General features: G+C 38.0%; 1 protein-coding gene across 12 annotated transcripts in view; it reads left to right on the top strand.

Moving 5' to 3' along the window:
- The window catches only part of slc4a11 (solute carrier family 4 member 11), a 48,539-nt gene extending 36,829 nt beyond the window's left edge, over positions 1-11,710 (top strand). For 7 of the 12 annotated variants that reach the window (XM_058386301.1, XM_058386302.1, XM_058386300.1 and 4 more), the window contains 12 exons: positions 320-404; positions 502-627; positions 1,241-1,354; positions 2,602-2,734; positions 2,850-2,923; positions 3,070-3,295; positions 3,371-3,477; positions 6,066-6,231; positions 6,678-6,851; positions 6,953-7,148; positions 10,120-10,289; positions 10,535-11,710. In XM_058386301.1, coding sequence (XP_058242284.1) covers positions 320-404; positions 502-627; positions 1,241-1,354; positions 2,602-2,734; positions 2,850-2,923; positions 3,070-3,295; positions 3,371-3,477; positions 6,066-6,231; positions 6,678-6,851; positions 6,953-7,148; positions 10,120-10,289; positions 10,535-10,601 — 1,638 coding nt within the window. In that variant the 3' untranslated portion in view covers positions 10,602-11,710. Of the gene's footprint in view, positions 1-319; positions 405-501; positions 628-1,240; positions 1,355-2,601; positions 2,735-2,849; positions 2,924-3,069; positions 3,296-3,370; positions 3,478-6,065; positions 6,232-6,574; positions 6,852-6,952; positions 7,149-10,119; positions 10,290-10,534 lie in introns of those variants that run through there. The other 5 variants (XM_058386306.1, XM_058386304.1, XM_058386303.1 and 2 more) reach the window with 2 other exon arrangements.
- The last annotated feature ends 2,205 nt before the right edge of the window (positions 11,711-13,915 follow it).

Raw genomic sequence — 13,915 nt, 5'->3', positions numbered from 1 at the left:
GTATATGTGTATGTATGTCTGAGACGCTTTTTTTTTTTTTTTTGAGTGTCTTTGTGTGTGTGTGTGTGTGTGTTTGCTCGCTTTAACTCAGTATTTCTCCCGTCTGCAGTGTGAACTGTTCTGTTAGCATGGATGCAGCTTTTCTTTAGATTTTGCTTGTGATTCTGCAAGAGTCTTGCGTGTGTTAATTCATATGCCTGTGTGGTCTAGTCTTCCTTTAGTCTGTTTTTTGTGTGTATCTGTGTGTTTGTGTGTGTTCATGTTTCGCTCAGAGGGTGTGTGTATAATTGTGCTGTCTCACTGTCTGTATCCTCTGTAGTGTAGAGATTTTTTCAGAGTGGGCAGAGGCATCTACGAGGATCTGTGTCGCCGTCTGCCCTTCTATATCTCGGACTTTACCGACGGTAACGATAAACAGCCACATACACGCGGTCCAAATGATTATGTATATAGTGCACAGGAAAATGTATTTATAACTGTTTGCGTGTGGGTGTGTTTCAGGCATAGTGGGCAACAATAAAGCACTAGTGAAGTATATGACAACGTCCATTTTCCTCTACATTGCCGTTCTGCTACCTGCCATTGCATTTGGATCACTCAATGATGAAAGCACAAGAGGAGAAATAGGTGAAGACAAGAAGAAGGAATTCTCACACACATCACACACAACCCAGAGTTGTTGTAGCTAATGAACTTTAAATAGAAAATATATGTAATAATCACACAAACATGATCAGATTGCAATTAATAATGTTATGTTAAACTAATAATAACTTGCCGATAATAAAATAATCAAAGATGTAACCACCCCTGCAAAATGTATAGGAATAGATTTAACCACTTGACTGTTGCAGAGCACTGACACTGCAGACTCGTTTCATGAATGCAGAATAAACCTATCCTTACCCAACACTATATCAACAATACATATTTTCTTTGTTAAATAACAACACGGTAATAATCTGCTTATTATAAGACCGCTAATATAATGTGATGCATCTGCCGTACAAGTGCCAGTGAATATGTTGTTAGTGTAGAAACAGTAACGTATTACAATGAGTGAATTAATATAATCCTATGATTTGAAATTACACTCATGACTACTGTTAGCTTTGTGCTTTTGACCAGTCAAGAATTTAAATGCTGTCTGTTAATTAAAATATTGTGGTCAGAATAGTTTATTATCACACCTGTCTTTCTTCAATACATTACAGAGTTTTTATGTGTGTGTGTGTATTAGATGTTCAGAGGACGATCATTGGGCAGAGTATAGGTGGAATCATCTATTCGCTGTTTGCTGGTTCTCCCCTCGTCATTCCCCTAACTACTGCACCTATTGCCATCTTCATCAGTGGTATGGTTATTTCTTACACACACACTTACACACTCTCATTGCTATCTTCACCAACAGTATGTATATTGCTACCTGATGTACACATCCACGCAGTCCCATATGCATGATGCCCCACTTCCTCACACGTTCACACGCTCACACACATCTCGTTTTGGCAAGAGTTGTTTACTTCATTCTCTGAGTGAGTAATGAGTCTGTGTGTAGAATTAGAGCTCTGTTAGCCGCAGCATGTTGTAGAAAGGATTTCTCACTCACAAAACCAGGAGGCTAACTATCAAGTATGGCTGTAGTTTGTTTGGGCATGATTTGTGGTTTGTCTCTCCCAATCAGAGAGTCTTGCTTGTGGGTTTATGTTGATGAACTTAATGGAAATACTTGAGAGAATTATCTGACTGTTCGTGGAAGAATTCTCGAAGATCTTTTCTGTTCACGGAAATTAAAGGGAAGATTGTTGTGACTCCATTTTAAATGTTCCAAAAATATATACACATATACATATATCAGAAACAGAAATGAAATAAAAAGTCTTAAACAGTTTTTAAAAGTTCGTTCAAATACTTTTGCACGCCGTAACTAAGTGCATCAACTGTTCTTTACTTTTATTCCAATGCACTGAATTTAAAACGAAATAATAAGTATAAGGCTAAAGCACATTTTAGCTTTAATTCATGTGTATGTAATGAGATAATATTAAAGGTGTATACACTTAAATATATGTTGCTAATATTTTTATTCTTGGTACTTGGTTGCATTTGCAACTGAGTAGTGCCTGAAATCTGTGACCCAGTGACATTCTGGAGGTGCGGCTGATCTGCTCATTGGTTACACATTTTTTTTTGCAGTTTTAAAACCCTAGTCCCCGGTTGTGGTTTTCCAGGTTGTCTATTTGGAACAGTTGATTTTATATATTTCCAGTTGACTTATGCAGATAATTCAGTTTTGTGATAAACTACTTTAGTGAAAATGTCATTATTTGGGTCTCTTGTGCATGGATTAGGTGCAACAACACACAGAGACCAAACCATAACTAAAAACTATTATATATAGACACTTTCTCTCTCAACATAGTTATATGTACAGAAAAAGGTTTTATATGTACATCAACACACAGTATATGTTCCTAGATAACAAACACAATATCACAATCTGTACACATACTGAAAAACTTTTACAATTTTAATTAATTTTTGTGTTACTTATTATTCATGCATTTACTGATATGTTTAATGCATGCTTTGTGTATACAGTAATCAGAGATATCTGTGATGATTATGACCTGGACTTTAGTGCGTTTTATGCCTGCATTGGTCTGTGGAACAGCCTGTTCCTCATCATTGGAGGTGTCTTCAACCTTAGTCTGCTCGTTAAGCTCTTCAAGAGGTCAGTGTCTCATACACGTACACACTCAAACACAAATACACACACACATATACTCACATACTCACTATCTCATACTGCTAGATGATTGATACATGTTTCTTATTTATGTCTCCAGGTCGATAGAGGAGGTGATAGCTATGTTCATTTCAGTTGCTTTTGTAGCAGATGCTCTCAAAGGCACTGTCAAGAGTAAGTCTCTGCATCTTTCGCAGTCTCCGATGCAAAATGCATTTTGAAAACATTTTGATGTACTTGCATTTCCCTGTACTTGACTGTCATTGACTATTAAACCAGCATGGTTCCTAACCTAATATATCTTTCAAAATGCTTTACAGTCTTCCATAAGTATTACCATCCTCCTACATTGGCCAACGGTAGCATAGAGGAGCTGCATCGAATAAGTGCAGGCTTGAATGCAGGAGAGACGAACCTCACCGGGGCAGGGTTATTGTCTCTCCCAGAATCCTTTATTTTGTGCACACGAGCACGGCCACTACTTTGCCTCCTTCTTATGCTTGGGACCTTGTGGGTTGGGTACACACTATACCAGTTTAAGAGAAGGTAAGGATCAAGCACACACATCTTGTGGGACCTAAAGCTGAGTGAGATATGTTTTGACACAATCTGTGTGTGCAGTCCTTTCCTGCATGCAAAAATGAGGGAGATTCTGTCAGACTGCGCTCTGCCCATCTCTGTGCTCATTTTCTCCTACATTGGCTCCTACATCTTCAGTGACATTGGCTGTGAGTGAGGTTGCACTGTAGACACACACACATACACACATATTAATTACACTTTTTTTTTTTCTTTTTTTTTTTAACTTATTTTTGTTCTAAGGTAGTAATTGTTATTTTCTGAGTATGGAAAATTTTTAGAAATTTATTTAGAAATACCTGTTTACTTACAAATATATCAGTGGAAAAAAATGACCGAATTCTTGTCCTGCCATTCACATAAATTTAGAAAGAGCAGATAAAGTTCTAAATATGTTATTTTCCAGAACATTCCAGATTTATTTACTTGAACATTTTCAGGCTCCTAAAATTTCTAGAGCTTTTTAGTTAAATAAATAGTATTATAGATACACGGGACTCCTGTATATATACGGCCCAGTTTATTTTAGATTGCATCAAGAGGCTGTAAGCATTCAGCAGATGTGTTTTGCTTGTCTGTGGCAAACTTATCAAGATGAACAAAAAATGACGCATCTGCTAAAAAGTGTGAGGTCTACAAGGTATGTTTTGGCATGCCTGTCAGGGAGCAAGACAAACTGTGGTTGCCTCATTTCACTGCAAAAAAAGCCCTGCAGCGTGAAAATATATCCTATAAGAAAAATGTTATGACATAAATCATGAGTGGATGATATCCAGACATTCCTTCATCATTCATCATTTATTGCCCAAATGACACAATACCCTGAGCTTCCAGTAGCCACACCTCAGAAAAGAGGACAGACGTCATTAAAATTGGACAGAGAGAGAGGAAGATGTTGTAGATTCAATATACAATTTCAGAGGTGGAGCTCAAGAGAGAAACCCGTATTACCGCAACCAATAGGAGCTCAAAGACTTAATCAGGTCTTGGTCTTATCAAGTCCAGTGCTGAACTTCTACCATCTAGGCTCAAACAGTGAAAATTGTTGATGAACTTGTATAAGTCAAAGTTCATAGAAAGCATCATCAAGCTTTTTGCATCTTCTTCACCCGTCAAGAAAGGCTCTGCTTCTGCCACAATGTTGCCAGCCTGTTTGTGGCAATCAGTATCACCTGTAGCCCAAACAAGTGATAATTTTTCTTTGACACTTCATCCAGGAGCCTCAAAGCCATGCTGCTCCCTAACAGGAACAAATGTCTACCTCTTCCCCTGGCTCACTCTGTGTACCTCAAAGAGAATTACAACCATGTCAAGACATTGCTGGATGCCTTGAGGTATGATGAGTACACCTAGGAGGTCATATGAGACTTTAAACTGGCATTCCTAATGGGTCTCTAGTGTTTCCCTGCTGTCTTTATTTTTGGGAGAGCAGGGACACCAAGACACACTAATAAAGGTGGGACTGGCCACAGCAAAGAGTAAGGGAGGAACAACATTACAGTGGGAGTCATTGGTGGACCCCAGTAGGTGCTGATGTCACCACTGGACATCAAATTGTGCATTATGAAACAATTCAGGGCAGCACGGTGGCACGGTGGCTTAGTGGTTAGCACTGTTGCAAGAAGGTCCTGGGTTTGAATCCCGGGGTCGAACAGGCTGGGGCCTTTCTGTGTGGAGTTTGCATATTCTCCCCGTACCTGCGTGGGTTTACTCCGGGTACTCTGGTTTCCTCCCACAGTCCAAAGACATGTACATTATTGATTGGTTGATTGGTAATTCTAAATTGCCCATAGGAGTGAGTGTGTGTAGTTGTTCGTCTATGTGTGGCCCTGTGATGGACTGGCGACCTGTCCAGGGTGTACCCTGGCCTTTCGCCCTATGTGTGCTGGGATAGGCTCCAGCAGACCCCCGTGACCCTAGGAGTCCTAGGAATAAGCAGGTATAGACAATGAATGAAACAATTCATGGCTGCCTTAGATAAGGAGCCAGTAGCCTTCAAGCAACTTCTTTTTTTTCGCTGTCTGAGGCAAAAGTCAAAGCCAGTGTCTTCAGCTGTGTATGGATTAAGAAGATCCTGGAGTGCCAGGAAGTCCCCAAGAAGCTCACTATGATGGAGAAAAGCATTAGGAAGGCTTGGAAAAGCATTGGTGCAGCAGTTCAGTGCAATCACAAAGCCGAAAATCAACATTGAGCTGGTTGAGAATCTGGTGAAGAACTACAGCACAATGGACTGCAGGATGTCTCTCAAAGTCCATAACATCTTGAGACAAGTTCAAAGAGATCATGGAAGAGGAACAAGGCCAGCTCTTCCATCAGGACTTTAAATAATGCTACTAAGGACAATACAATGACATGACATAAATATAAAAACAAACCTACTCACTTCTAAATCTTTTGTGGTCATTTTCGTATAACTTTAAGATAATATATTTTGTTTTTCATTCATATTTTGTTTTGACTTTATGTGAACAAAAAGACACAAAATTTCCCTTTTTCTTGATGAAAATAGGTCAGTGTCCAAATACCATGGTCCTACTCATAAAAGCAGTGTTTAAGGGGATTAATAGCTGATTTCTATACTTTATGGCATAAACAATTAGAAAATAACACTTTCTACCCAGGAACAAAAGCTGTGTTACATAGTGTTATCTCCATACTTAAATGGTACAATCACTTGATTTCTAAACCAAATTTATCAATGCACTCTGTGTGCTGTGTGTGTGTGTGTGTGTTTTAGTGCCCGTGTTTAACTATCAAGAGGGTTCACTGTTCCGACTGGCCGCCTTGGAAAAACTATCAGGAGTCAGTGTGGTATGTGCCATGGGGCTGGGGTTCCTCCTTGCTCTGCTCATCTTTATTGACCAGAACATCGTGGTGTCCCTGACCAATGCTCCAGAGAACAGGTATACAATCCATAAAAGCACTCCAACACAAACAAACTCTACAAAAGCAATTTTGTCAATGTACTTTCACATTGTGATGTGATGATTTAGTTCTGGCTTTTGCTACGGAAGGTTGAGAAGTGATGGTGTGTTTAAGTGTGTGTGCTTGTATTCATGGGTGTGTGTTTGTGTGTTGGAGGTCACTGAAGGGCCAAGTAGCGTTTTAGTGAATAACAATGCACTGACGTTTAATCAAAATTTAGATTGGATCTAATTAAAGGTACCTGTTTTTGTGTTTATAACTGCATATTTTGTTTGCCTGTCTGTTTGTATTTGCATGTTTGTGCTCTGTTGGTTGCTAAAGGGTACATCGTATCACTGGTAACTGACTGTGGCTATATCTGTGTTCTGTGTTTGTGTTTGTGTGTTTTCTGTGTGCTGTCCATCTGCATTTGTGTTTGCCTTAGGTTACTGAAAGGTACAGCCTATCACTGGGACCTGACATTGTCTGGCCTGATTAATATTTTGATGTCGTTGCTGGGTCTGCCTTGGATGCACGCTGCTTTTCCTCACTCCACGTTGCATGTGCGGCAGTTGGCCATTGTGGAGGAACGTGTGGAGGGAGGACACCTTTATGAGACGTGAGCAGCGGTTCTCTCACACATACTGTAGCTTTCGGTTGGACACTTAATCCAGATCACAAGACTGAATTTTGTGTGTGTCTGTTTGTGCATGTGTGTAGTATTGTAAGTGTGAAGGAAACCAGGGTAACATCACTTTTGGCGAATATCCTGATTGGTGTGAGTGTGTTCCTGCTGCCTGTCCCACTGCAGTGGATTCCCAAACCTGTACTCTACGGCCTCTTCCTCTACATCGCTCTCACATCCATCGATGGCAATCAGATGTGTGACCGCATGGCACTGCTACTCAAAGAACAGGTATTCAGTGTGTGTGTGTGTGTGTGTGTTTGACCAACATGGAAAAATTCTATACTGTAATACCGTCATAACAGTTATATAATAAATACATTAGGCTGATATATAGCACAATATTTCAATCAAAGTATTTAGTTTGGTTGAAATTAAAATCTAAATCAATACTGACAGAGTAACTGATTATTTTTAATAATTTATTATTATTATTATTATTATTATTATTATTATTATTATTATAAAAAATGTATGATATTTGTTTCTAAAATCAGCTATTTGACCATTTATTTCACAATTCTTTGACCTAGCACAATTCATCACAATTCATATCAAGTCACAGAGTATACATTTGCCTTAATAATGTACAATATTCTTACGTTTTGATCTAAATCTAATTCATTATGCTAACGGATTTGCTTTTGGAATTGAGCAGGAGGACATTAAATTTATGCAAGCCAGAACTGAAAACTGGTGGATTAATTTAGGGAAAGTTTGGGAAGCTCATTACAAGATGTGACACTCTTGTGGTGGTGGAGGTCTCATCACTGAGCAGTTCGTTTAGTAACAAGCTGTATTTCTGTCTGACTATACAATTTTTAAAATTGTCTGATTAAGCCATTTTGGGTAGAATTTAAAGAAAATACTATATAGAGGGTTTTTTATGTGTATGATAAAATCCCACAAGCTTTGAACGACAACAAAAATAATCTTATCTTTCCGAGCTTTGCTGGCAAATCACCCAAACCCAAATATTCCAAACAGCACAGTGAAGTCACAACAAGAAATAAAGGCCCAAAGTCATCGAAAAAGATTAACACAATAAATATTTTAAGTAAGTCAGAATGCAGAAGCTGTTGGCCATTTATGCAGATGATTTCAGTTTTTAGGAATGATACATGATTTTCACGAGCGAGACAGAATACGCCCTAAGTGGAGAAAAGATTGCAAGTATTAGACAAACTCAAAATCTAATTTTACTTTTAAACCGCGTTAATATAGTACGACTTGAAAATGCAGTGCACATTCATTCAGAGATGTGTACAACACAGATGATACAGCTGTGTCTCAGTCAGTACTTTAATGGTTTTATTTACAATAAACAATAATAAATAGGAAATTATTTAATAATTATATTGAAAGTATTCACTTTGGCTTAATTGGGAAAGTAAAAGCATAATGGTAAAAGGCAGAGGCCCTACAGAAAACAGCTTTTCGAGAACCCCGGTTTGCAAATTTATTCATTTTAAATCTTTCTTATATCATATAACAGTTCAACTGTTAACTTTAACTTGATATTGCTGTGCATTATTGTTCATGACTTGTACTGTTGCTTTTTCTGAAATTTAAAAGAACCTCCCCTGCAGGGAAGCAAATCTAGCCTGAAGTGATGGAATAAACATCAGGAGGCTATATACTATGGAAATAAAGTCCATCTGATATCTAATGGGCTGTAATAATAATAATAATAATAATAATAATAACACAATTTGCTTTTAACAGGAATGACAAGGCTTTTTTTTCTTTCTTGGGAATGTTACTGAATTCCTAGTCTTACGGAAGTTAAATGGATTTGTCCAAATTAACAGTTCATTTTGTTTGGCCCCAGTTCATATCCCGGATGGATTATTCTATCACCAGGTAAATGTTGCATTACAAGTCAGGTATAAAATGTACCATAGAGATGTTACTAACACTTCCACTGCATGCCACTGCATTACATATAGTCAGAATATTTCTATAGATTATATATGGTCTGTGCTCTAAACACGCAAGACAAATTGCTCAGTGCGTACGAGCACCTCACGAAGGTGCTCATCCTGGGCAACTGTTACATGACATGCTACAAGTCAATTATGACTCTAGTTCCCTCAGGCTGAAAAAAACTGATAACCAGGCAATGCTCAGTTCAACGGATGTGCACAATTCTGTGTGAAAAAATTTCAAAGATTTGCAAAAACATTGGACGGGGAAGAGCTTCAGGAATCGCGGTCAAATGTTAGTTTTTTGTTGTTTTATTTTTCAGAAAGAGCTGGACATTTTCTCTTAGTGACAGCATACTTTCCTTTGGGTTCAGTCTCATTAACATTCATATGACCTTCGCACAGCCTACAGCACGTGAATATGGTTACTGAAAAACAACATGCTGCTGATAAATGTCTCTCATCTGCTTTAACTTGCTCTGCTACTGTTTACATAAAATACACAACAGTAGACCCTATAATGCATCAATACATGTCAGATCGTGCCACATGCACTCACTGCACCTGAGGAAATTGTGTCAGTGCCCCTACACATATCCTCACTTCTGCCCTGTTAATACCTTGGTAACCCCTTGAAAAAAAAACCCAAACAAGCAAAAAATAGAACTATAGGACCATATGACATTCAACCATGTTTATCAGGCTAAATATGGTTTCCCCCCCATAATCGTTGTTCAGTGTTATAGAAGAATTGATAACGTTCAGCTTTGTTGGTGAATGTGACTGGACTATTGAGATCATTGTCATATCACCCAGTTTGGCAGTATGATAGACAGTGTCTGTGACTAACATGCAGGGCAGTAAAGTTTGAACTATGGCATGTGCGTGTTTGTGTTGCTAGAGTATTCAGAACAGCAGTCTCTTTTTCAACTAACTAGAGGGCAAGTAAAAGTCATGGAAGGCATTTTACGAATGTGCTTAAAAACAACATCGGGTACATCTTGCAAAGAAAAGCAAGGCACAAGAGTGCCCTCTATCTGCTATCTGTTGGGACTGATTAGATGGAAGACCGTAAACGATCCAGTAAGAAACAGGCTCTGTAATGGCCGCTACTGCATTGCATTGGCAGTTCGTTCTGAAATGATTAAAAGCCACTTTGTTTATGTTTACTAATTCAGAATGCAATTACATTTCCCTCTACCCTCTCTCTCTCTCTCTCTCTCTCGCTCTCTCTCTCTCTCATTCTTTCCTTCTCTTTCACACTTTCCTCTTTTTAGACATCCTACCCCCCAACTCACTACATCCGGAAGGTACCACAGAGGAAAATCCATTATTTCACTTTCCTTCAGATGGTGCAGCTGCTGTTCCTCTGTGCTTTTGGAATGTACCCGCTCCCGTACATGAAAATGATCTTCCCTCTGCTAATGTTTATCCTTATACCTATCAGGTTTGTCTCATTAAATGTTTCATTGTGAAAACACAAACAACAAACTGCTATATTATTAGAAAAGAATGACTTAATTTTAGCCACAATATCGGGTTCATTTGCGGTGAAATTTCTCTTAAAACCGGTTAGAAGTAGAGTGGCTATAACCGTTATCCATCCAAAGAACCCTTGATGAACCGTTTGTCTGTGTTGTCTGTTCATATTTTCTGTTGCTGTCACCAATCTCACTGTATATATCTTTACAGGAATTGTCTGCTGCCCAGGATCATTGAGGCCAAATACCTGGACATCATGGACGCACAGCACATGTAAACATGTGCACCTTCACAAAAAAAAAAAAAAAAAAGGACTCTGGGAATTGTATTTTTGAAATGCAAAACTCTGGGAGGAAAAACAGACTGATTCTAGAGTTGTACAGCAGACATTATGGTGAAGCACTGTAACAGAAAAAGAGCAAGAGAGAGGAGGAGAATATAAAGCTTAAAAGGCTGACTATATTCCTGTCTGTTTGATCTTAGTCAGTCACTGCTTCTCTCACTGTTTTCTCATGCCAAAGCTTCTCTCTTTGGTTAATTCTTACGTACCTCTGTCTCATTATGTGGATCACTCACTTGAGTTCTAAAACCATGAATCACACATCCTCGAATACAGTGGCAGTTGAATATTATACTGACAGGAAGAGCCTGGTGATTGATAAGCTCTTCTTGTAGAGTTTCTGTTATCATCCAAAAGGTCACTGAACAAGTGGAGTGAAGTGAAGTGGATCTATCTGTAGCAATACCTCTTTGATGTTGACAATTCACACATACAAAACAAACCGGATGACCCTTCATTACTTCACTTTCCTTCAGGTGAAGGGTCTCTCTCTGTCAGCTCATACATGACGTGAAATCATACTGTCGATCATGCACAATCCGCCAGTGTCGTGGTGCATATCATTGATAATGTGTGGTGCATATATTAAGAACAAAGTCAAAACAAACCAAAAGAATACACACACCCTGCTTGATACTGTGTCTCATAGCAATACAGTGATATAGAATATGAATATTTTAGATATTTCTATGAGAAAGATTATTATTGGGGTTGATATATTTCCAGGATACATGGTGTCATGTGTTCAGAATGTAACATTAGTGCTGATGTTTCAGGGATAGGGCAACGGGTCCAGAGGATGAGAGCTTCCCCACGTACACACTGCAGAACAAACTATAAGACTATAAGCTTTTGCATATTATAAAACGTCACCACTGTTTGTCCTCAGAATGCACAGAAACGCACACTCACACTCACACACACACACACACACACAAAGATAAATGAGAATAGGCATGTACTTATAAACTCAAACTAGCATGCTTGCTCACACACACACCTCCTGGCCCTACATTACAATATATATATATATATATATATATATATATATATATATATATATATATATATATATATATATATATATATATATATATATATATATATATATATATATATATATATATATATATATATATATATATATATATATACAATATATGTATGTGTGTGTGTGAAAATAAATAGAGCATGGCTTTTATAAGATGCCAAAACCTTTTTTTACAATTATAGGTGGAATTTCATGTAAGGGAGAATGAAATTCTCAGTGGAATGCTAGTTTTGTATATTACACCCACACACTTTTGAAAATGTTGTAATTGTCTATGCTGGATAGCAGAACAGCTATGAAGCTTTCCGTTAGAAGACTAGACTACAATGATCTCTCTCGGTTTGTTACAGCAATATAACATAACCATTTTCAAACCACTCACAAAAGTCGACAAATATTTAATCACTGGCTATTTTTCTGTAGAATAATTCTAAGTGATACACACCGTAAGATTTTGTATCGGCGCACTCGTTTTTCGATTCAAAAAGACACCTCGATTCTAAAAGTCCCAAATAAACCTCTCAGAATCGATGTTTCTAATACTGAGAGACAGACAGACAGGGGACTGAGAGAGAGAGAGAGAGAGAGAGGGGGAGTTTACGAAGGATGGATGCCCTTAAGGGATATACTATGGATAGGATATGGTTTTTAAATTGGATGGGGTCTGGGACAGCACTCCAGCATACAGTGCTGTGGACCTACGGCACTGAAAGAAAGAAACTGGTTGTGAATAGTGGACATGTAGAAATAAACTTGAAGCTGTAGAGACAAATGAGTATGGCATATGACTAAAGAGAGATCAGGAAAGTGGTGTGTTTTCCCACAGATGTGAGGGGGGGGGGAGCAAAGCAGGAACTAGTGTTAGAATCGTATGCTTGAAGACTGCATGAAAGAGTGATATCCAAATGTGTTTTTGTTGTTGTTTAAACCACTAGTCAGTTTGTTTTTGTAAAATCCCAGTCCTCACTGAATATGATTCCCAACTCTCTCTCTCTCTTTATCTCCTCTGAGACTGTGACAGTATCATCGTAGTCCTGAAAAAAAAACCCTCTGGTGTAAAGAAGAAGAAAAAAACAAAACAAAACAACAAAAAAAAAAAAACCACCCTCCTCCCTGCACACACCATTGGATTTCTCTCTCAGTATTTGACTGTAATATTGAAGTATTCAACCTTATTTTGTTATCTTCTTAACTGGATTGGATATGTTGACAGTTTATGTTCTGTGCTGGCTTAAATATTGTTTCAGAAAATAAGCTTTTCTTCTTCCAATAATGAATGTATAATGTGTAGATTTTTATATAACACATACAAAATCCATTGTCAAAATAATTTTGTCAAACAGATAAGCTAAATTTGTAAACTGCAATATGTTAAAAAAAAAAAAAAAAAAAAAAAAAAAAAAAAAGATAAATGTTTATCTGAAGGACTGTGTGATTTTAAGAAAGGTAATGCTATACACTGAAAACTAGATCATTTCAAGCTGGTTGCCAAATAAAGAGTTATATTGATATACTAGTTTTTCTATTATTATTATTATTATTATTATTATTATTATTAGGCAGCATGGCAGCATTAACACCTCACAGCTCTGGGCTCAATCCTGAGTCTCAGTAGAGTTCTGCATGTTCTCACTGTGTCTAAATGGGTTTCCTCTGTCCTCACAAACTGAAACTGGTAAATGGATTGGAAATTCTAATTTACTTCTAGGTGTAAATGAGTATGTGTGTGTGTGTGGTGCCTTGTGATAGAGTACTGTCGCATCCAGGGTGTATTCCCATCTCGCAATCAGTGTTCCCAGGACAGACACCAGATTCACAGCAGCCCTGGCCAGGATGAAGTGGTAAATTAAGATATAGTGAATTGGTTTTGGGGCTTTGTGTTTAGCAGGTCTGTTTCACACCTCTGCCCTGCATATACAGAGTTTGCATGTTCTCCCTGTGCTTCAAATTCAATTTACTTGTTACACAACCATACACACTACGACATGTAATGAAATGCTTTTCGACTCTCAGGGTCCAGCTTTCTTCTCCAGGTTTAAGTATCTCTAAAATGTCTGTAATATGTAAGTGATATGTGAGTGCGATTGTCCCCTGCTCTGACCTTGTACCTTGGGTCCCTTAGATTAGGATAAGAGGTCCAGAAAATGTATAAAGGAATGGATAGCCTGATGTATTGGATTACCTGTCTCATAATCAATAG

This window comes from Hemibagrus wyckioides, linkage group LG03 (genome assembly GCF_019097595.1).
Source record: "Hemibagrus wyckioides isolate EC202008001 linkage group LG03, SWU_Hwy_1.0, whole genome shotgun sequence".
NCBI classification, from domain to species: Eukaryota; Metazoa; Chordata; class Actinopteri; order Siluriformes; family Bagridae; genus Hemibagrus; species Hemibagrus wyckioides.
This window is presented reverse-complemented; position numbering and strand designations above follow the sequence as displayed.